The sequence below is a fragment of the Mastacembelus armatus genome, chromosome 22, assembly GCF_900324485.2.
Source record: "Mastacembelus armatus chromosome 22, fMasArm1.2, whole genome shotgun sequence".
NCBI lineage: Eukaryota > Metazoa > Chordata > Actinopteri > Synbranchiformes > Mastacembelidae > Mastacembelus > Mastacembelus armatus.
This window is the reverse complement of record NC_046654.1, coordinates 11,894,691-11,917,647: the sequence shown is the minus strand read 5'-3', so window position 1 is coordinate 11,917,647 and position 22,957 is coordinate 11,894,691. Positions and strand designations below refer to the sequence as shown.

The window sequence follows — 22,957 nt, the reverse complement described above, 5'->3', positions numbered from 1 at the left end:
TCAATGGTAAGCTCTTATTACTGTGTATTCACTTTTATTTTGAAACAATGCAACACTAATTTCAAAAGTGTGGCATGCTGCAGGGAACTGACATGATCTTGAATTAAAACCTGAAATTTAATTTTGCGTAGTCATTATACTTTAGGAAAATGCAGTTAACTTCCTTTGAATAACTGTAGACCTTTATTGTGAAACTCTGACCATGTCCAGCTGGAAGAACATGACACTAAAAATCCACACAATCCAAACCAAATTAAGAAGGACTTGCAGGCAAAATGCAACACGAGTAAAAGGACAAGCCCTCAGTCAAATGATACAAATATATTTAAGTAAACCAAAAAAATTAATTAATGATTCTTCAACAAAACCACGTTTTGCCACTAACACCTAATATCAAACAAACCTTTGCACAAAACAGAAGATTTACTGCCACCTACTGGTTGCACTAGGAAATCACAAAGTATGGAACAGCAAATACTTGTATGTCATGTCCTTACATGTCATTCTGACACTTTAAAATCTGAAAGACCTGAACGACTGGCTGAGTGAAGATAAGAGAGACTGAGGAGTCGGTGTAAAATGTTCTCCTCTCAAGACAGAAATGTCATTGAGTGGGTCATCAGCACCTGTGCCAGACTGGGATATCGCTGTCTCAGAGGACGTGAGGTTGGGGCATGAAGGAGTTGCCTTCATCCTACCAGGGGTTTTCATGTCACCAGTGTACTCTTGGAGAATCTGGGCTGGTGGTATTTGGAGAGGAAAGCCTCTTCCCATGGCAGGCAGTGCAGAAAGGACTGACTGCTCTGTCCCAAGGGACCTTCCTCTACTTATCGTGTCCATCAGTAGCTCCCTGCATCCTCTGCCTACACCTACAGGCAGGTTGCTGGCAGGGGACATTTGTTTCCTCAAGTCTGGCACAGTCTCTGGCACTGAGGCCTGAGCTGGGCTGTCAGGGGAAATATTGACTTCCACAGACTGAGCAGATGACGCATCAGTGGACTTTAAAGGGCTCGTGGGAGACTGGCAACTGAGAACATCCACTTGTGCTGATGGAGGTGATTCCACACAGTTTCCCTGGGTGAGGGAAACTGGGGAGGTCTGGGATGGAGGCTGAGTTCGGGGATTGAAGCGTGCCAGCAGACCCTGTTCTGTGACAGGGTAGAGGTCTATAGCCTGTTTCTGTCGCTCACAATACATTTGTTTCAGCTGCTTCAACTCTCTGGGCAACTCCAACATACTCTCCTGTGGATGCAAACAGGTACATTAGGTGATATGGACTACTGTGTGCATGTGAGAAAAAACCCCTCCAAAAAAACAGTCACAATGATAACTTTCTAATATTAGCATCTCAAATGCTATACTGTATTAACAGGACTTCACGTAATTTTTACTCACCATGCTTATATGGTCCAGTTCACCAGGTTCATAGTAGCAGCTGCTGAGGTATGAATCCACAAGAGTAATGTAATCTGTCATGAGAGTGTCCAGCAGTGCCAGTCTAAGAGGCTGCAGGTGGACCACTGACAAAACCATCATTTTTAGCATGGGTACAGGGCAAGGACGCTTGTACCACATCTCCCTTTCCTCCTGGAAAAACACACAGCTCTAACTGCAGCACATAAACACAACCTTACAATAAAAACATATTTCATGCAGTTCCATGAGCATATCTAGGTAGGTGTGTGTACTGTACCTTGATGAGCTGTGACTTCATCTGAAGGGCTAAGAGCTGAGAGGAGGGCACCTTCAGATGGCTCTTTAAAACTTCCTTGAGGGTACTGACTCTGTTAGGAAGAAACCCTCCAGTCTCAGAGTAGAAACACATTACATCTGCCACCTTAACACACACACACACAAAACAATGGGTTGGGCATATGCCATCTCGATTACAGCATCATGTCTGCTGAACACACACACACACACACACACACACACCTGTGTGTCAAAGACATTGGTGAGCTTTACTCCAAACTGAGAAATCAGACATCCAGTGATGGCTCTGCAGTCATGAATGACCTGGACCAAAAGTCAAATCAGCATATTAGGATAATAATTACTGTGGCTAAACATGACTTCTTAATCTTTTCTCATGCAAATAACTTTCTCTTGGCTGAATGATTTATTACCCATTTACCCTGCTCACCTTCAATATATGCTTACTTTCCAGGATCATAGAAAGACCATTCTTAAATGCCTGGACTCCAAGTAACAGGATATCGAACAGGTATACCTTGTTTTTAAGGGCAATCTAAAAAAATAAATAAAAACCATATTCATCATCGTTTAAGAAAAAAAAAAAAAAAGAAGGGAAGGGTGAAGGAAGAAAGCACTTTAGATAGAAATCATCAATTCAGGAATTGTTTCCCCACTTGCAACCAACACAGTCTGCCGTGGTTAAATAGCTCGACCCCCTCTGCTCCCACACCAATCACATGCTGCTTCTTGATGTGCATCACCTGAGGGATGACAGGTCAGACTTGAGTTTTTAAAAACAAGTCATTATTCCTTATTGCGTACTAAAATATATATATATATCTCAAGAACTATTCAGAGATTGCAACAGAAAAGAAACTTTATATCAACTTACAGCAGGTCCAAACTTCTCATGGAAGTCATCAATAACTACAAAGCTGAGGCACCCCTCTTTATCGTCAAAAATGGTAAGTGTTTCTTGAAAAAGAAATGACCTTGTAATCTGAATGTAGTTTTGAGTGTTGCTTTATTAAGGAAATCAATAATGTGTGCCCTTATTGATTTATTTTAATTAAACTCACCCAATTTGATTTGCTTCTTGTTTACCTGAGAGTTTTTCACATTCATGTCATCTCCGGTTGTGTTGGCATGAATATCTCTGTGCAAAGTAGTTCATGTTACACTTCATGGCCAACATGTTCTGGCACCAACACTAATACACTGGTGTTTATGTTACTCACCCATTGTCAGTCTTGCCTCCACTGGCAAATTCCACTGTTGGTTTAGTTAGTTATACAGAAAAGATCAGTCAGGTATCAAAACCTTTCATGAATACAATTACTCTAAATAATCAGCACAGCCTAAACCTTTGAATCCATCTCACCGTTGACAACCTCATGTCCAAAGAAAACTTTCGACCCAGGATATTTACAGCCGCTGGCACTAACCACTGAAACACAAAAAATGAACGTCAGTGTCACTTTATCTACCAACAGTGAAATGTTTTTGTCCCACAAACAGCATAGAACAAGTTATTAATTGCTAAACAGTGTTACACAATAAGACTAACTATAGTTATACGATGAACATATATTATCTGACTAGCTAACCGTCAGTCAAAATCAACGATTTGTCGTGATTTATACGCTGGACGACACCAAAGAAAGATGAAGACTTGAGGGTCAGTTTGATGCGTTTTCCCTTGAGGATACTCATAAACTTGACGTCGTCCACAACCATTTTAAAGATTCATGTAGATTATTTAAAAAAAAAAAAATCTAATATCGACGAAACTGCTGTGTAAATGTGTCAGTGCTAATGACCACCTGGCACAGTAATGCCAAAACTGAAATATCGCGAGAGGACGTTATACACCGTTTCATGGGCCCGAAAATCACGTGACCACCCTGAACAAAGCTTGAGAAGTAGTTTTCATTCTGCTGCGGTATTTGAAGAAAGAGCTGTAGTGACGGTTTAAAGGTGTCCTGTTTTACATGACTGAACAAAGTTAAAATGAGGGCCAGACCTACTTAATCCGCACAACTGCAGTATCAAGGATAGTAGACAACGCCATTTTGGAACTATCTTCCGGTAACCACAGCAACGGTTACCTAGATAACGCTAGCTTAGCTTAGCTCTCCCAGCAGCGCTACACGTGAAGCGAATCAACTCAACTAGCGTTAACTAATTTAACATCCAAAAGATCTTCCTTGTTAATCTCCCACTCAGTTTACAAATGACTAATAATATTTCAAGATAGAATGACAAATCACGTGTTTTTCTGTTATGTCTTTCTTTAGTCCAAATGAGAACCACCCTCTGGTTGCAAAAAAAAAAAATCATACATTTTTTGATAGGACAATGATCTAATTACAAAAATACGAAGTGTAGACAGACTGTGGAGGGCAGTTATACTCTAACACGGTAGAAACTACCGGTAGCCTATAGCTGCAGCAGCAGAACAGCCTCAAAATGAACCCAATAAACCATAGAGGGTGTTAAATTAAATGTAAGGCATTTTTTTATATTCTAAAACTTTATATATTAAGTACAAACTGCATCAGCATATCAGTGATGCAAGCGGAAGTTAAAAGATCTGTGTTTTACAGTAGTTACTGCTCACACATATGTTCCATACTTTTAAAGTTGGAGTTTAAAGTAGACTAATTGTCCATTAGTGCTTAATATTGACATCAGGAGCAGACAGAGCAGAGCAGAGCATGCACAGTCTACTGTCTACACAGGCCATCAACTCTGCAGTAGTCTGTGTATTCTCATACAGGTTGCAGTAAAGTGACTACAAAAGGCCAGTATGCTCCCAGGTGCTCAGTATCCACCAGGGGGTGACCACAGCTCAAATTTTGAGCTAAATGCTGCTACTCCTACATGTGAAACACTTTAGATTAGCATTTGATTTCAATCAAATGACACTCCAAATAAATTCATTTTGATGCATATTTCAATATGCATGCATGTGATCATTTTGGCCAGAAAAATTTGAATGTACTCTAATTAAACAATCATCCTGTCATCTTTGCCTATAAATCACTATGATGGCGGCTGCAGCAGTTGCAGGTAGACGACAAACTGCTGTAAAACTATTCCTGCTTTGGTACATTTGACACATTTATTACTCATCACTCAGTTTAGCATTTTAACTTGCAAAGGAAACTTTCACTTATTTAAATTTGCCTTCAGTGGATAAAGGAACATATAGATTAGAAGGTGATAGATAGAAAGAAGTTCCACCTAAATGTACCCTATAGGTTAATGTTAGAAGCAGTACTTTGTCCTTTGTCTAAGAGCTCACCTTTCAGTTTTCCTTATCAGGCTTTTGTGCGTTGTTAGTTAAAGTTTGGGTGGATACTCACAAAGAGGAAATGGTCAAGTAACACAAACGCCAAACAATAATGTACTGTATGCTTCTTATTCCTTAAAAAGTCATACACAATGAGGTCATTTTAAACAATACATTTCTGTAAGCAGTGCTGAGCTCAATGTTTTAAAAAAAAAAAAAAAAAAAAAAAAAAGACATACTATATCTGCGTTCAGCTACATGGGGCAGGCTTCAGACATCATTGACTGGTCTGATAAGAGAAGAAAAGGGTACTGACTAGCTATCTTATCATAAATGGCCAGCTGCTAATACACAGGCCCTCATGACTTCACCCAGCAGTGAAAAGAACTCAAACTACTGTTCATCTATGGATAACACACAAAGAGGCGTCTAATCAAAGGGAGGATGCTGTCGGATGTGGGAGGCACAGAGCTGTGTCAGATTTCTTCCATGAGTTAAAGTCAAATGAAAAGTAGCAAACAGAAATCCCCAGAATTAATTTATTCCAGTTTGTCAATATGGGATATTTAATAGTCATAAAAATTTGATGTGATTTACTTTCTATCTCATTTGTTAGGGCTTATCTTACCTTATCTCCTGCAGCATGTTGAAGCAGAAATAAAAAAAAAAGTGTGTGTCATTTAACATTAAATTATATATTTGTTTTATATGAGGGTTTAATAAAACAGACATTGTTTTTTTTGTTTTACATATTATCTATATTGCACACTACAATATCACAGAGCTCTGTTCTCCACCTGGGTGCATGTGATAAAACTCAGCAGCAGCCACAGACGTCAGGAAACATCGCTGGACCAACCTATGGTACAATAACGTTATCCCCCATATATGACATAAAACAAGCTGTTATCTTTAGAGGAAGGTCCACCCTTTCCTGTTCAGCAGACTGAACAAACAAAAAGATTTTAGCAAACTACAAGGGAAATCACATCCCAGAGATTTTCCTGAATGTATTTAGGCAAAAGAAGGACCCAAAGAGAGCAGGACCTTGGTTTCATGTGAATTTCATGAGAGTTTTGATAAATATGATGTAGGTGTGGAGACTGAGGCATATGATCAGTTTGTCAGGATTATCAGAATTTTAACTGAGTCATATGATAGGACTACTATTGCTTCTGATTTTGTTGGACCCACTCTCAGAAACCTCAACGATTAAATAAATCCTCTGATTACAGACTGTCAGAGCACGACTTTGAACGCAAGTAGTAGTGAGTGGTGAAGTACAGATCCCACTCCGTGTGAGTGACAAGCCTGGCAGCGCGGCCGCCCACTCACAGACAGGCTGGGTGAATCTTAATTGTGCAATGTTCATTGACGAGTCAGCACAATGCTGCTGAGACCGCGGAGGCGCACTGAGCTGAGCACAGCGATGAAATGCTCCCATCGAGGAGAACCCAGATGGACAGCCTAGTTCAGCCGCTCGTCGCCCAGTACCTCGCCATGGGCTGTCAATCAAAAGAAAACCAAAGCGAAAGCATAACGACGGACGAAAAGGGAAAAGAAGATGCGTAAGTCAGATCATCTTTTTATGGTTGTACTGAAGACTTTCAGGTGTGGTCTGAGCGTAAACGCGAGCACTTACAAAAAGAGTTGATCATTTCAGTTATTGGAGTTGTTTTTATTACCGCATCTTCCTGTAAATAACCCGGTGTCTTTATTTGTGCTAAAGCGGTGAGTGATCTATTCGATTTTACGCACAAAGGCGCCACAGGTGAACACTTTCTTAAACCTCACTTGCATTTACTTTCTGGTCTGTTACGCTCAAACTGCACACGTCTAAACCAAATTCCTCCTTGTTTACTGGTCACGCAATATTTCAATCTGGATGTCCGCAATGAAGCGGTATTTCCCCAAGTTAAAGGAAGGAAATGAGAACAATGAATAACAAAATTCCATATGGGGGTTTCTTAAATTCAAAAGTAAGCGCTGGTGTTTATTGTTTATTATTTATTGTTAGTATAAAACAAACTATTCTATGTGTAATAATCTATGGTCTCATAAGATTGTGGCTTGAAATAAATGTGCTGTACCTACATACTATATATGTGGCACTACACAAGCTCAAAAACAAACACAATCATTACAACAAGCCCTACTGCTCCTCCTCCTCCTCCTTCTCATGTGCTGCTTTAGAAGAATGACTCCCGGATGCAGCTCCAGGTCTAGAGTTTCTCCTCCAGGCCGCCCTCACAGGTTCCACAAACCCAGCCCGGCCCCGACTGCCCCAAGTAAATCCATGATGTCCCTGGGACACCTCACCAAGGGGGCGAGCTGGGAGGAGCTCATCCAGGCCTGTCTGCAGTCCTTTGGTAAGTCTTGCATATGTGGCATATTTTTATGGTAGATGTTTGCTCTGCTGCAGTATTGAGAAATGATAAGATTATAAGCCCAAACACTAGAAACCACAGTTTATGTATCAGCACATTTTGTTGTAGTTCTTAGGAAGTCTCTGTTTTCCCCACCACTTTTCCTGGTATTTTGCTGAAAGTCTCTAACAAGTTGGGACAGGACAGGCCTCCAAAGAAAAGGCGTGTGGTGTTTTGTATTTGAAAGCACAACGGATTCTCTTAATGCAGCTGCATTTGTTTTTGTTTAATGTAGGATTTTATACTGTTGACACTTACCAATGTCTGGTGTTATGATTTTAAGATGCTAGAGGAAAAAAAAAAAAAAAAAAGAGTTGTTTGTTTGGATCTGTATTTGTCAATTACTGCATTAATTACTGTAATAATATTAAACCTTTACTTGATGCAAGATTAATAGAGGGGTACTGAAATGGAAATAAGCACAGCAGTGATTGTAGGCTGCAGTTGGATCAATCACACAAAGATCATTGGCTTCATCAAGTTGTCTGGAGTGCTCTCAGAGTTATGGTGATTGTGTGAAGAGACGAGCTTCGAAATTGCCGTTGCCTGGTTACACAAATGGTGCAAGAGCAATGGAGAGGTGTTACAATGGGCTGCACATAAAATGGTATCCTACAACTATTTCTCTGAATAGACATAGAACTGGGCAGTAATGAAAGCCAGATGCTTATTTCTGATTCCCTAAAGAAATGGAGGTGCAATGAGAAGAGTTAAGAGAAACCCATAGTAACAGTGCTCTGAACACAAAAGTAATCTCAGTGTCTCTATGCAAAATATAAGATGTGTACACACGTGTTTAGATTTCAGCTACTGTAGCTGTCAGTACAGTGTGTTATGACTGGAGTTTTCCTTGAGTGGCTTCTCCTGATAAAACGGAGGGCAGTCCTGCTCCTCCTGGCCCACATCACAGCTGAACCCCTAAGGTCTGCGAGTCCTGCCACCTTTTCAAATGTGACAGTGCACGTAAGAGCTATTTGAAGGATTACCTGATGGCAGCTTCAAGCCTGGCCGAACCAAAAGGTCAGCTCCCCAAACAGTGGTCCTCAGATGCTGACCAACCTTTGAAATGTAGAGCACTATGAGGTGTGGATCAATAGCCCTTGACATCATCACTCCCTCTAGACCAAACTGTATCAGGCTGCACTGCACGCTCTGAACATGCCCAATGTTGACCTGATTCACATATAGTCTATATTATATTTATTTAATGTAGTTTTTCATTTTACATAATTCAAATTCTACATAAATTAATAGTTTCAAAATGAAAGGTTCTGACCCTCGACAGCCGTTCCCAAACTTTTTAAAAGGTGTATTCTCACCGTTGTCAAATTAACTCAAGAACACTGTCAAAAAATTCCATGTTCCAATTTGCTAACAATGCTAACAATTTTCAACTCTTGTCCAGTGCTTTTAGCTATTTCAACCACTTATGTTATGTCTTTATTCTGTACTTTTAGCTATCATTGTTTAATAATTTATCCATCAATCCATTACTTTTGATCTTTTTTATTTTGCAGTTTTTTTTAGTTAACTCTCCTTCACCCTCTGCATCTGTCATGTGGTGTTTAGGGGTTTATATATAATTTAATTTAATCATACTTTCTATTTAATCATATTACTCAAACTACTCCAATGGATTTTAATGTGCCCCTGTCAACAGCAGAAGTACCTCTGCCTGGGAATCACTTTAAAAAATATGAATCAAACAGTGTTATTCATATTGAGTCCTAGTTATTATTGAGAAGGTTGGACAGAGTACAGAGAGATAACTATCATTCTGCATCTGACTTGGATTCCTCTCAAACAAAGAGACCATCCAGTCTGATAGCCCTTGTTAAAACAAGGAAAAGTGTGTGGCTGATGAGTGTCTACGATAACCTTAAATGTAGGCCGGGCACTGCATGCCTTTGGCTCTGTTTATCACAATATAATATCATAGCGTTCCGGTGTAGCGGGTGGCAGCTTTCCTGATTTTCCAGTCACTAACAGACAGGCCAAAGGGGATTTCCTCCTGCAATTAACCCTGCACGGATAGGGTTAGTGGTTGGAAAGTTGTGAAAAAAAGGATGGAGCAATTGTTTACCTAACGAGGAGTCATGACTTCCTGTTGTGCATTTGAGTTTGCCACATTACGCCCAATTGTTATCAGATTATCATTTCAAACATGAGCAAAAATTGATAAAACAACTAAAACAGACATACGGCTGAGTAAACCAACAATATCGAGGATGAGGAGTGGTTATTGCTTTATATTCATGTCGCTTAATAACTGCAACTAAGTGTTACTCCCAGCCATGTTGTGTTAAATGTAACACACTGTTCCACTTTTTTTTTTTTTTTTTTTACTCGATTAATGACTGGACTTCACTGACATTAACTGCTTTAGTTGGTAGTGGCTTCGTGTTACAAACAAACACACCCCATGCAAGATATGAGGGCTGGATTAGTCAGCTGCAGCTGGAGTGGTGAGTTGCTTACAGATAACAAAGATTAGAAAACATGTTGCCATGGTGCCCAAGGTATTTCCAAGGTGATACGGTTTAAAAGTGGGTCCTCAGACACCTGATGTCCTTGATGGTGTCAAGAAAGCGGTGAAGCTTAAATGGAAACAATACTCAGCTTGAAAATGTACAGATGTTGTTCTCCAAATTTGCACAATGTGGTTATTCTCTGCAGACAGTGGGAGGAGGATTTAAACAACCTAAAATGTCCCATGGTATATAAATAATAGTTTCAAAGCTGAAATGACGTTCTCTTCCTCTTTACATCAACCACTACTTCATTGCATGTCACAGCATTTTTACTTTCATGCAAATAGTATGGTGCTTTGCTTAGATGGGTGGGAAAATGTTTTTCTGTACGTACAGGTCAGCTATGGTATTCTGATGTTATATCATTTTTTTGACTCATACAGTCTTTTTTTTTTTTTTAAATAACTGACAAGAAATGTCCTATTTGTTGTGGGTTTTGATATATCAGTTGCAGCGTGTCAGACAACCTAAGGGAAGGTGGTCCGGTCACAATGAGAGGAAGTGAGATATATGCAAGTGGAAAGGAAGCAAAAAGGTAGTGAGACAAGCAAGCCACAGAGGTTCACACAATCAGAGGAAAAAGGCAAATCTTTAGAAACGAGGTCTGTGGATAGTATGATGAAATGTAGTACAGTGTGTGCATTAGTCATTATTTCATCTGGTTATCTTAGCTGTTTTCCATCGATGGAAGCCTGTGTGTTACAGTCTTCACAGTTAAAACTAAGATTCACTGCTAAGTTTGGTGAAGAAGCACAACTGGCCCAGCGGTGTCTATATATTAAAGCGCCCTTAAAAAAAAAAAGTGATGTCAGAGTTTGTTAAAACGTGGCAAGGGAAACCCCCATGGTCTGTCAGTGATGCGGATTTTATTTTGAGAAGATGACACCAAAGTCATTTTGTCTTGCAGACTCAGATGGATGTGTATGTGGGAGCAGCCACCTGTTGAACATCACCCTGACCATGCACCGTCTCCTCATCTCCTCCAGTGATCTCCTGGACAAACTCATCACTTTATATCCTTCAACAGCCTGTTATAAAGCTATAGCCGCTATCACAACACAGCCAGATGGTTCAAACAATTCACTGGCCAATCTCGAGCACCAAATGTAACAAGGGATCACATCACTGGCTCTCTGCGTGCTACTTTCCCTGGTTGTCAACAGCAACGGGCAATCATGCTCATACTTGGCTTACAGTGCAGACTGGAGCTGAGAGTGTAAAATCTGACAGGAAAGTGGCAATTTGTGTTTAGTCCTGTTGTCAGTTGCTGTGGACCTTTTACATATCAATCATGCAACCTTTTTTAGCAGCACAGTGTAGATTTACGTCACTCTGGACCCAGTATCATATGCATTTAATACCAGGGAGTATTGTACCATTAGTATATTCAGTCTCTTTCAAATGTTCGATTCAGTCTTTTTCATTTTTCTCACTTCATACCTAGAAGAAAAAGCACTTTTTTTGTAGTGTCTTGCAGTTTGAGTAGAGGGCCTGTAATCTATGCTTCCATTCAGGAAACAGCAGTGTCGTCAGAAAGCCGCTTAGAAGAGCTCACTAGCCCGGAAAGCAGCCTTGGGGTTTCAGGTGTCAATTACCTCTACCTCTTTCACATACAAGTCCTCTTCAGCTATATATAAACACAGAGCCTGTATTGCTTAAAGAGGCCCCTGCTCACACGGATCCACGTCACGCTGCGCTATGCCGAATGGCCCCTCTGCTATTTTTAACTCTCGCGTTCTGAGCCGAAGACCCAAAAGGATACATCAAATAGAGTCGATGTGTGGATTCGGATCAGGGAAGAGACACAGAGGCCATTAACAGCCTTCAATACAGTCTGGCCTTGGGATTGCGTGGGTAGTTCTTCTGCTCCCATGACGCAATTAGCCTTATTATGTGCATCACCTCCAGCTGATTTCTGCCAATTGAGAGCCATAGTGTCCGTGTATTTATAAAAGCTGCTTCGTATGATAAGGAAAAGCTTCTGTGGTTACCGTCTATAACTCCATTTGTTATTCACTTTCTTCTGTGTACCAGAATGATTCATTCAATGCGCTCATCGGAGTTTTGCTTCATGCAGTCACCTCCTCCCACATTACCAAATGTCACTTCTGTTTGCCTTTTAGTTTATTTGTTGTACTTATTCATTAATGAGTTGTTTGTAGGAATGGAATTCTGCAGTCTAATCAACCATATGTTCATCTTTTACTCATAACATAGCTGTCCCGAACAAGGTCAAAGATCATCCAAAGTACTGGTGGGATATTTTCACCTAAACAGAAGTGCTGCTAAGAGCCTGAAACACTGCTGCTGATTCTTCCAGTGTAAAGCCACATGTTTCTCCTGTTTCTGTTAGAATCATGATCAGTCAACATCATTCGTTTCTTAACCAAAGTCCTTACATTTAAAACGGCGCTGGACAATGAGCAGCCAGCAGAGTGCCAGAGGATATGTTACCTCATTAGGTCAGTTCCAGAGTTAAATCACTGATGCTTTTTCCTAAGAGTCTAGTTTCAATTGTTTGTTTTATATAAAGTTACGGAGCATCATCTCTTACCTCCAGGCACTGGATCCAGGAATTCTGGGTGATGTTCCGGTTGCACCACAACTTGTCAGACAATCTGGACCAGTTCCGGGAGTTCATCAGAGAGCAGGGACAAGAGCATCTCTGCTCTTTCCTGGAGACAAAATGGATGTAAGTGTTAATCTCTGACCAGCTGGCAACTGAGACACTAGGCCTACACAACTCTGTTTATTCATGAAAAGTACTGCGATCAGTCACGACCAAGAATCAGACATAAACAGCAACTCTCATCAATCTAACTCTGAGTAGCTTCAAAGGTAGATGAGATGTTTTTGTTATACCTCAAACCTCAGATAGGCAGATGTCTTTTGTCTCTCCTTGTTATTTGTTAGGTTTTTACATGTCAGTATCGATTATGGGGATGCAGCTAAATATTATTTTCATTGTGGACCTCTCTATAAATTGGCAAAAGAATTTCCCAAACCCAAAAATATTTCATTTCCTATTAAATGAAGGTTATACAAAAAAAAAAAAAAAAAAAGGTTTAATCAGAACTTAACAGACTTAATGGAAACTCATGATCAAATCCTCTTCTGTCAGTTTACGGTTTACTTTAATTGACTGCATAATTATTTCAACTTTATTCAGATCCACACTTTCAACATTACAAACGTAATCTACCTAATGTCAGTTATTGTCAGTTGTTGCTGATAACCAGTGGGCTCATCTTATGCTCTGTGGTGTCTTCTAGAAATGAACGGGACTGGTCCTGGAAGGCCAGCCAGAAAATCAAAGCTAACTGCAGTAAAAAGAGGAAGGTCTCTCTTCTCTTTGATCACCTGGAGCCCATTGAGCTGGCTGAACATCTAACCTACCTGGAGTTTAAATCCTTTTGCAGAATATCAGTGAGTATGCAAACTTATGAGAGCACAAATGAGAGTTTCAGTGTATGCTTATCTTCGCCACAGTGATTACTTATTTATTTTGGTTGGGAGGTGGGGGGGGTTCATGCTTCTTTGTGAGCTAAAAACAATGTGGTATTTCCTCCCCGGGGGAAATGCCCTGCAGTTTCCGTGCAGCAGTTAATGCTCCTGTTTCTGCTCTCTCTGCCAGTTTCTAGATTATCAGAATTACATTCACAACTGCTGCATGAAGGACATCCCCATGATGGAGCGTTCCATTGCCCTGTGTAATGGTATCTCCCAGTGGGTTCAGCTAATGGTACTGAGCCGGCCAACTGCTCAGCTGAGAGCTGAGGTTTTCACCAAGTTTATCCATGTGGCACAGGTAGTGGTTAAATCAGCTCTTCGCTGCTACTCTGTTCGCGGTTTGAGCAAAGAAAAAAAAAAAAAAAAAGGAACTGTATTTGACATATTTCCTCTTTGCTTACATTTACCTGCTATTGTTCACGTTATTTTACTAATGGCAGTCTATTGCAACACTCAGCACTCATCACCACAGATGCTACACAACTTGTGTAATGTATATTCACTGATAGATAGTAATAATTCTCAAGAGCTCCATTGCAGGCTTTTAGCATATTCCACAGATTCTACCAATAGAAAACTATTAAATGAATTCAGGCTAATGGAGTCATCAAGAGGAACACACTTAGATACTCAGGAGTTTGTGGAAGAGGAAGAAAAAAAAAAAAAAAAAAAAAAAAAAAGATGTGACTGGTGAGTGTAGTTGCTCATCAAACCCTGCTTGTTAAAGCCTCTCCAGTATGAAGCTGCATGCAGCATGCCGAGAAGTGGTGCGACTACTGGCTTCGGGGGGCCGTTAGGCAGGCTTGTGCTCTGGAGGACCTCGTGCACAGTATCACTAATGCACCAGTCTGCTGCTGCTCACTGCTGTCAAACTCAAAACCCACGGGTGTGGAAACGAATTTCACACCATAATGCTCTAGTGACAGCATGAATTTCAAAACTGAAAAAAGAGGAAAAAGCACTTACAAAAAGGAGTGAGATAGAGTGCTGTAAGAAAAAGCCAACAATATAAGTGGCTTATGTAATGGCTGTTTTATGGATTATGTAACCAGGGCTACCTGGAACTAGTTTAATTGTGTGTGTATATATGTGTGTGTGGATTGACTGACACTGTATGTGTGTCTACCAGAGTCTACATCTTATGCACAACTACAACACACTAATGGCGGTGGTAGGAGGCCTTTGTCACAGCTCGATATCCAGACTGAAAGACACCACCTCACATGTACCCAGCGAAGTCACCAAGGTAAAGGATAACTACACCGACACAAGCTAGCGATGGTTTACAAGCCAGGATTGAAAACATTCATATGATATTCATCGCAAAACATCTATTCATTCTCCAGGTGCTGAATGAGATGACAGACTTGCTGTCGTCCTGCCGAAACTATGACAACTATAGGCACGCTTACAACAGGTGTACAGGTTTTAAAATCCCTATCCTGGGCGTACATCTCAAAGACCTGATTTCAGTTAATGAAGCTATGTCAGACTATGTGGAGGACAACAAGATCAATGTCCAGAAGCTCCAGGCGCTGTACAACCACATCAACGAGCTGATCCAGCTTCAACAGATCCCACCCAGGTTGGAAGCTAACAAGGACCTGGTCCATCTGTTGACGGTAGCGCACCTTTCAATTCAACTTAGTACTTACATTTTTTTTTTAATTATTATTATTATTTATTGTTTTGTAGCTTCATGTGATTCACTGCAGTGTACTAAACAGTGGCACAGATGCAAATGAGCGTGTTACAGCATGTGGATTGTCTGCGCTTGTGTGGGTGGGATGAGAGTCTATGATATATGAGTGTGTGGGTGACGAACTGAGTGTGAATGAGAGTGAGTTCAGATTGCTGTATTGTTGTATTATCCATGTGCAAGGCTTTAATCATGCTTGAACAACAGAATGCCCATGAAGGGATAATAGTTAGCCTGTGACCCAAATTTGCCCTCATCAAAACATGTTTCAAGGAGAAATCTAGAGATACCGAGAGCGCTTTCTCTTTTCGCTTACAAGCCATGTGCTCATATGTGTATTCTCGGTTTTTCCTCAGCTGTCGTTGGACCTTTACTACACCGAGGATGAGATCTATGAACTGTCCTATGCCAGGGAACCCAAGAACTGTAGAGCACCTGTGAGTGATGGAGCAAAGAAGCTTTAAGATAACACCTATTTTGTTCTGTTGTCAAGTTTTAGATGAAAAGATTGACTGTCATGTCGGTACAATTATTGAAAAACTACAGCTACTTCCAGCTACATACTGTACAGAGACGTGTGATATAATAAGTGGATTTCACCAAAATCTAGAGCTATAAAAACAACACAAGTTGACCAAAGTGCTTTAAAAATCAATAAGGAAAATCAAATTAAAAAAGAAAAGTGTTGAAATCATCTAGAACCAAAAGCCTGGGTAAAAATGAGAGAGTCTTTAATTTATATTTAAAATGAGCTAAAACAGATGAATGACTCTTTAAAGGGAGGGCGTTCCAGGGCCAAACGTTGTCACAGCAAACGCACAATTACAAGTATGTGTTCTGGGAATATCAGACAGGTACTGACTGGTAGCCTGAAGAACCAGTTGGATTTGCAGAATGACAGGTCAGACGAATGAAAAGGGGCAAGGCATCATAGAAACAAAATAAATAGCAACATTTAAAACTCGATCATGAAGTGGACCGGAAGCCGGTGGAGGTGGCGAAGAACAGGTGAACTGTGCAGATGAGAAAGTACAATTCTTAATGCCCAAAGCCATAACAGTAGTCTAGAGCTAGTAGTCTGTAGTAGTCATTAGTCTAGAGGTAATCAATGCATGATTAACCATCTCAGAGATCAGAATAGGAAAGAAAAGACTTGACCTTAGACAACAGATGTAGCTGAAAGAAGCTGGAGCTAAGTGCAGAGTTTATTGTCAAACTTAAAATCACTGTCACAAATTACACTGAGGCTCTTTACTGTAGCTTGGAAGGTTGTGCATATATGTAGTGCAGCAGAAATACTCACATACTTTATAATATTGAGAACATATTTATCTGCCTGGTCAGTCTTGTTTTTCGTTAATTGCTAATCAATTTCTTATCAGCCAGCCACTCCCTCTAGACCTCCGGTGGTTGTGGACTGGGCATCAGGAGTGGCTCCTAAACCCGACCCCCGAACCATTAGCAAGCATGTGCAGAGAATGGTGGACGTAAGTGTTTTGGCTTTGAAGTGTATCATTGGCATAGCTGCTCTCATAGCTACTTTTTTTAAATAGTGTTTGAGCATCAATACTATTTCCCTCTCGTCCTTCCACAGTCCGTGTTTAAGAATTACGACCATGATGAGAACGGCTTCATTTCTCAAGAGGAGTTTGAGAAAATTGCTGCTAGCTTTCCTTTTTCTTTCTGTGTCATGGACAAAGAGAAGTGAGTGTTTGACAGATCACGCGCTTGCTCCAGGCTCATTTGTGACTTCAGAGGAGAGGAAGCAGAAGCGGTATTTGTAGAGACAAGTGTAGCAACAGGAAACATAAAATAGCTGCAGACCTAACCATTACCCCCTGCCACTAAATAGTCACTCTTATTTCTCATGCACACCCATGTAGCATATGATGCTCAGAACCCACAGAGGGCCATGAGATCCCTCAATTAGACCTAAATATAAAAAAAAAAACCACATTACTGTCTTCCCTCTACACTGATAATGTGGTACAGCACAGATGAGTGGGTGACGTCAGACTTTACAAAAGTATGATGTGAAGGTATAAAAATGTCTATTAAAATGTATCATGCTGTGAAACAACACTGTACTTGTGATGGATTGTCCAGGGAAGGCCTTGTCAGCAGAGAGGAGATCACAGCCTACTTCATGCGGGCCAGCGTCATCTGCTCCAAACTGGGTCTTGGGTTTGTCCATAACTTCCAGGAGGCCACTTACATGAAACCAACCTTCTGTGACAACTGCTCAGGATTTGTAAGGCAACACACACAAAAAATAGTCTTTGATGAAATAAACAAATGGCTTTAATGGCAAATTTCTACAACTACTAAATATTTAATTTCCATTTTGTTTGTTTTTTTTATTTTTCTATATTCTCCTTCACAGCTGTGGGGTGTCATCAGACAAGGATACAGATGCAAAGGTAATTGTTGGCACGCTTTTTTTTTTTTTTTGGCCAAATGTCAGTGTCGTCTTTAAATTTCACATTGAGGATTGTTACAGTGTCTTGTGGGGAGCAGGTAAAATAAAGCTATCTTAGGAAGGTGTAGTGTGGTTTTCTATGTTGCATCTTGCGAGCTAAACCTTGCAGCACATTAAAAAAAAAAAAAAAAAAAAAAAAGTCTGCAGTTAGAACCACAGTTTTCCCCCTCCCCCGTCCTTCTAAAGATCTGAGAACCATTTGCTTAACAGTAAACATGCAAAGGTAAGAGAGTTGCATTTGCAAAGCAGATAGTGCTCAAAGAGAAGCCAGCAGAAGTCAGTTTGTCAAAGTTAGGCCGACACCAGTTCCTGTTCTGACATGTTTTGCATTCTTTCTGGTTTGCTCAGACTGTGGAATGAACTGTCACAAGCTCTGCAAGGATCAGGTGGCGTTTGAGTGCAAGAAGAACACCAAAGTGACCAACGCCACTGACAGTCCAACACCGAGCTCTACGCCCGTCTCAATGGGTGGGTTTGGAGTGATGAGGTTCATTACCACCATAAACTATTTCAGCGATACACACGTACATGCGTTATCTCACAGCCGCAACAAATGTGTTTCTCTTCCACGAGTTCCCATAAATACACACTCTCACCTCAAGTGAACAGGCAATGACGTGGTAATCACTAGATCTGTGTGACGTGCCATCTAGCGGCTGAACGTTTTTAAGTCAGCTAAAAAGAAAAAGCTGCAGAGCACAGGGTCAACTGTCTGGGTGATTTCCCCACCATCTGTCATTAGGAAGTGTTTCACTTACAGTAAAACAAGCTTCCCACCTGCTGCCAGAAAGCTAAAATATTGAGATCAGAAGTGTTTTCCATTTTACTTAATGTGAACTGACATGTTGAGACATCTTAAAAAATTAAATAAAAAAATACAGGGGCTGCATAATTGAATATTTAATGTACTGCTCCAGTATCATTTATACTGCATATTTCACTGACTATATTTGACCAGCAAAGTTCCACTGAGGTTAGCAACCTATTTTTCAAGGGAGACCAGGCCAAAATGGCAGCATTACATACAATACAACATCAAACACACAAATAAACAATAGCCTACTAACAAAAGAAGTTATTTATTATAAAAACTAAAATGAGCTGAGTTTACTGTAGCCTTAAATTCACAATGGGACTCCTGAGATATTCTTCTCCAGTGACATGATAGTGTTTCTTTTTCATCTCTGTTCAGCATGATGACTATTTGACTATTTGCCGATCAGGAGGTCAATAAATACAGACACACAGCTAAGCTTGAATCACATCATTTAGAGTCTTTATTACAGCAACAGTAGTAGAATCTGCATTTTCCATTATAAATCATGTCCAACTCTCTAGGTTCAGAAGAATGTCCTTTCCCCTATCCGCCAGATGACAGCAAAGACTGGAGCCCAGACTCCCCAGTTACATCCCATGCAAGGCCCCGGAGGGTCCATAGTGGCACCCAGACAGATGGTCCCCAACTTTCCTTTGCAGCCCCTGAGGCCAGTCGACCTCAGCCTTCTCTATTGGTTCCAGGAGCACCCACTATCACCACCTGTCCCAGTCCAGTGCCCCAGCGAAAACAGCGACACTGTGCCAAGTGGGAAAACAGAGCTTCTGTTTTGCAGAAGCCTAAAGAACTAGAAGAACAGAAGAAACCCACCTATGAATCTCTGGAATTCGTGAGTACCAGGTTCCTACTTTCCCTCTAACTACTGCACAGTACTTGAATGCACTGAAGCTACATCACACAAATCTCACTTTTGTAGGACAACCAGGAGCTTCAGAAATCTAACGAGACACTACGTAAGAAGCTGAAGGAGACGGAGCGGGAGGTGGAGATATTAAAGACACTGCTGAAGAGACATGCTCTCCACCCTGTGGAGGAAGACTCCTCCTCCTAGGCTCATGCTTACAACATACTGAACCTTCTCAAAGGAGGCTGCTGCTGCCCCCATATGGCAGCACCTATAAATCTGGATCCAATGTTTAACTTTGGACATAAACAGTGCGAATAACCTATCAGTAAAATGAGACCCAGGCAGCTTGGCATGACATGGAATAAAGTGGGATAGAATGCACACAGCCAGATATGGTGTTTTAATATTAACTGTATGCTACTCTTTAAAATAGCCCACCAAAAATGAGTTTAAGAAAACTTTTGAGGTTTCTGAATGTACTGTATGCATGTTTTGAAAGCAGCGATAATACATAGAACAGTAGATACAGTATTTTAACTTGATTTGAAATGGAAAAACATAAAATGAATTAGTATGAATATGATAGAAAGGATATAGTGGAGTCACTTTTTTGACTGTAATGTACTAAAATATCAAAATCATCGCACTAAGCATTACTCATTTTATTTTATGGACCATTACAAGCTAAAAAGGAGTTTTCTGTTTTAAGCATGTAAACCAAAAATAGCCTATTAAATGAAGGAGCTCAGTATTTTTGAGTAAATATATAGCAGAATCTGTTTGATCAATTTTTGATCAATTAATAAGTGGAGATATTTATGTCAAACATAAAATTAGGCTGCAGCAAAATAGTTTTCAAAAGAAGAAGCTTGTGGCGTATATGACAGGTGTGTTATTATTACTATTAGTAATAAGACGAACGCACTGGATATTAACAGCAGGATGAACATTGGAGGTCTCAGACTTTTAAGTGTTGTTGCTCTTTACCATTGTCCTGATTCATATCAATTCACAAAATGTTTAAAAATACATCTGTTGATATTTATTGTCTGAAACACTACACAGTTGATATATGGAATGAGAGGAAATTATCAATTTGTACAGTATACTGGTACTTTCAGTGATTTATTTATGCTTGTGTGTTTGGGCATCATATTGATACTTTTTATTATTGCTGTATAGCCAGTGTCCTTTAATTATCGCGTAGTCGACTGTACAAGTGTTGTACTGTGAACGGGAGTCGAGATAGATGTGTTTGTAATGTGTGTAGCGTACTGTTACAGCAGTGCCATCTTGGTTATGTCAAGGGTCATCTTCCTCTTCAGTGTTGTTCTCTTATTGTTACAATAAACACTGTACATTCTCCATAGAGTTACTTGCACTTCTCTGCTTGGCCACTGGGTGTCACTGAAGCATCATAAGTGTTCAGCTGCTTGCTAATGATTGATTTTCAGTTTTCAGACTCAGGGGCTTGCTGTGTAAATGTTGCATTCTGATTAGCCATCTGTTTGTTTAACTCATGCTAGAGATCAAAAACATCACAGTCAAACTGTTTTCCTCTAACAGGTTTTGGTTAATGTATTAACTTTTTCTATATAGGTTTTAAAAAGTTCAGAAATGAAAAACGAGCAAAAAAAAAAAAAAAAAAAACAGATCTGCTGACCAGATCCATTTTTGCAGTTACACTGCATTGTTTTGTAAGTTTCTCCAAACTGCTGGAACCTGCTTTGTGAGATATAAATCTTTAAACAAGCTGTGTTACCCTATTGTCTGGAGACTGAGCAAATCTGCTCGGCCCCTCTGGGTTTTCTGCTGGTAATGAGTCCAGCTCCACAGGTAATGTTGGCCTTACGGTAATGAGAGAACAGCCGTCTGCTGTTGGAGAAGCAGATTTTCAAACCAAGTAACTAATCTTCCAGGTTCCTCTGGTTTTTTCTTAAGGCATACTCAATCAGCAGGTTATTTTACAATGCTGTATTTGTGGTTTTCTACACATTTCTTCACATAAGTACACTCAAAACCTCCAAATTATACTGTGCTTTTTTTCTTTTTCTTTTAAATTTCTTGCAGCCATGATCACTTGTTGCCTTATATTGGCTGGGCAGTCAGCAGAGACCCAGTGAAAAGGGATTGTCTCTGACGCATAGCAGCAGCTCCCAAGCCTGGCTTTAGTGCCAGCTAATTCACTTCTATTTAAATGTGACACTCAGCTGCAGGAGAGTAATCCCACAGTTCTACCAACCTCCATGCACAGTCATGCTGAATAATTTCCAACATCATGGCTTTGGCAAAGAGAACCTGTGTTAAAACTCAAGAGATGTTGCCTCGTGTTTTTCTGTTTTTTTTTTTTCCCCCCATCATGGCTGTAATACAAGCTTTAGAGAAGTAAATCTATTTAAAATAATCATCACAGAGATAAATATAGAAGTCTAAAATCCATTAACAAACCCAGCAGAGAATGTAAACATAATTAATTATGGTGCATTTAAGCCTGACAGATATAGAACAAGTGATACCGTGCATAACTTCATACACTCCATACATTAAGAGCAAGATGACACTTCAAAAGTCAGTCTAATTACAGTGGGCAGACAGAGATGATTTATCACCCAGACATCAGTATACTTGCGGGAATTAGGCCATTATGAGATACCCATAAGTTAACTAAATCTGCTAAGTCTAATGAACACACTCCAGAACTAATTAGGGAAAGATGTGGAACATCCCATTTTGCCTCCCTGAAAGCAAAGTGTGGGACCCAGAGAACACAACATGTTTAACAGACACACACAGGCGACACTCTTTCAAATACCACAATGCCTGTAGGATACAGCAGCGCCACAGAAGAACTCAATTCCACTAATTCCCTTGATTATTAAACTGAGTTCATTAAGTTCTAATGATGGCCAAAGGACCAATGTGGAGGAACAGAGAGACAGTATAGCAGAGGTGAAGAGGGAAATGAGAAAGACATACATTCTGCTGAAATTTTCTGCAGGTGGCTTGAACATTGCGTAAAGCCATAGTAAAAAATTTTTAATTAACCCTGATGATTATGGAGGAGTGTAACAAGAGAAGGGCACTAGAGGAGTTTTGCCAAGAGAAGCATCATCCCTCAGTTGTGTTCCTTTTTGGCTTTTAATAATCATGCAGTTGTAGTTTCATAATACAAACTAAATCTACTTATCAGTTCCTGGTAAATACTGAATAGAGGGAGAAGAAGCAACGCCTGAGGCCGACATAAGGTTAATAAATTTGTGGGCAACACTGTTGACTGCGAAAGTACCCACAAAGAAACATCATTTGCATTTCTGGCTCAGAGTTCCTCAGAATAAAGCTGTGTAAACAAAGAAATCTGTGCATGCAGACATTCATATCCTGGAAGTATCCAATCAAGTGGCTTTTTAGTATCCCTCTTGCCAGCATATCAGACAATGCTTCTACTCTTCCTGTAGTAATGGCTCCCCACTGGGTTTGGCACAAGCCTATATGTGTATTTTGGCGGAAGAAGCATACTTAACACTCACAGGATGACACATTTAAAACGCAAAAACATTCTTTATTTTTGGCGGTTTTAGGGATGCTGTAACCTGTTAGTCAGGGTGTATTATAATAATACACAGAATAGAGGAGGAAACAG

General features: G+C 40.2%; 2 protein-coding genes across 3 annotated transcripts; one reads left to right on the top strand and one right to left on the bottom strand.

The window, feature by feature from the left end:
- Positions 1 to 334: 334 nt before the first annotated feature.
- exd1 (exonuclease 3'-5' domain containing 1) lies at positions 335 to 3,473 on the bottom strand. Its single transcript, XM_026305735.1, has 11 exons — positions 3,303 to 3,473; positions 3,077 to 3,142; positions 2,934 to 2,967; positions 2,789 to 2,851; positions 2,588 to 2,687; positions 2,370 to 2,456; positions 2,144 to 2,248; positions 1,936 to 2,016; positions 1,694 to 1,837; positions 1,396 to 1,587; positions 335 to 1,242 (listed from the first exon to the last, which is right to left on the bottom strand). Exons 1-11 carry the CDS (start codon positions 3,430 to 3,432, stop codon positions 514 to 516), a joined length of 1,731 nt encoding a protein of 576 aa, XP_026161520.1. The 5' UTR covers positions 3,433 to 3,473; the 3' UTR covers positions 335 to 513.
- A 2,573-nt stretch (positions 3,474 to 6,046) lies between these two features.
- LOC113125988 (RAS guanyl-releasing protein 1) lies at positions 6,047 to 20,688 on the top strand. 2 transcript variants are annotated; one of them, XM_026299710.1, is made up of 17 exons: positions 6,047 to 6,558; positions 7,187 to 7,359; positions 10,855 to 10,960; positions 12,347 to 12,409; positions 12,508 to 12,639; positions 13,220 to 13,373; positions 13,582 to 13,755; positions 14,587 to 14,703; positions 14,804 to 15,079; positions 15,513 to 15,593; positions 16,539 to 16,643; positions 16,751 to 16,860; positions 17,263 to 17,407; positions 17,540 to 17,576; positions 17,984 to 18,103; positions 18,974 to 19,299; positions 19,387 to 20,688. In XM_026299710.1, exons 1-17 carry the CDS (start codon positions 6,425 to 6,427, stop codon positions 19,519 to 19,521), a joined length of 2,388 nt encoding a protein of 795 aa, XP_026155495.1. In that variant the 5' UTR covers positions 6,047 to 6,424; the 3' UTR covers positions 19,522 to 20,688. The 2 variants fall into 2 exon arrangements, with proteins under 2 accessions (XP_026155495.1, XP_026155486.1); XM_026299701.1 differs by having other exon boundaries at positions 6,050 to 6,558; positions 7,184 to 7,359.
- The last annotated feature ends 2,269 nt before the right edge of the window (positions 20,689 to 22,957 follow it).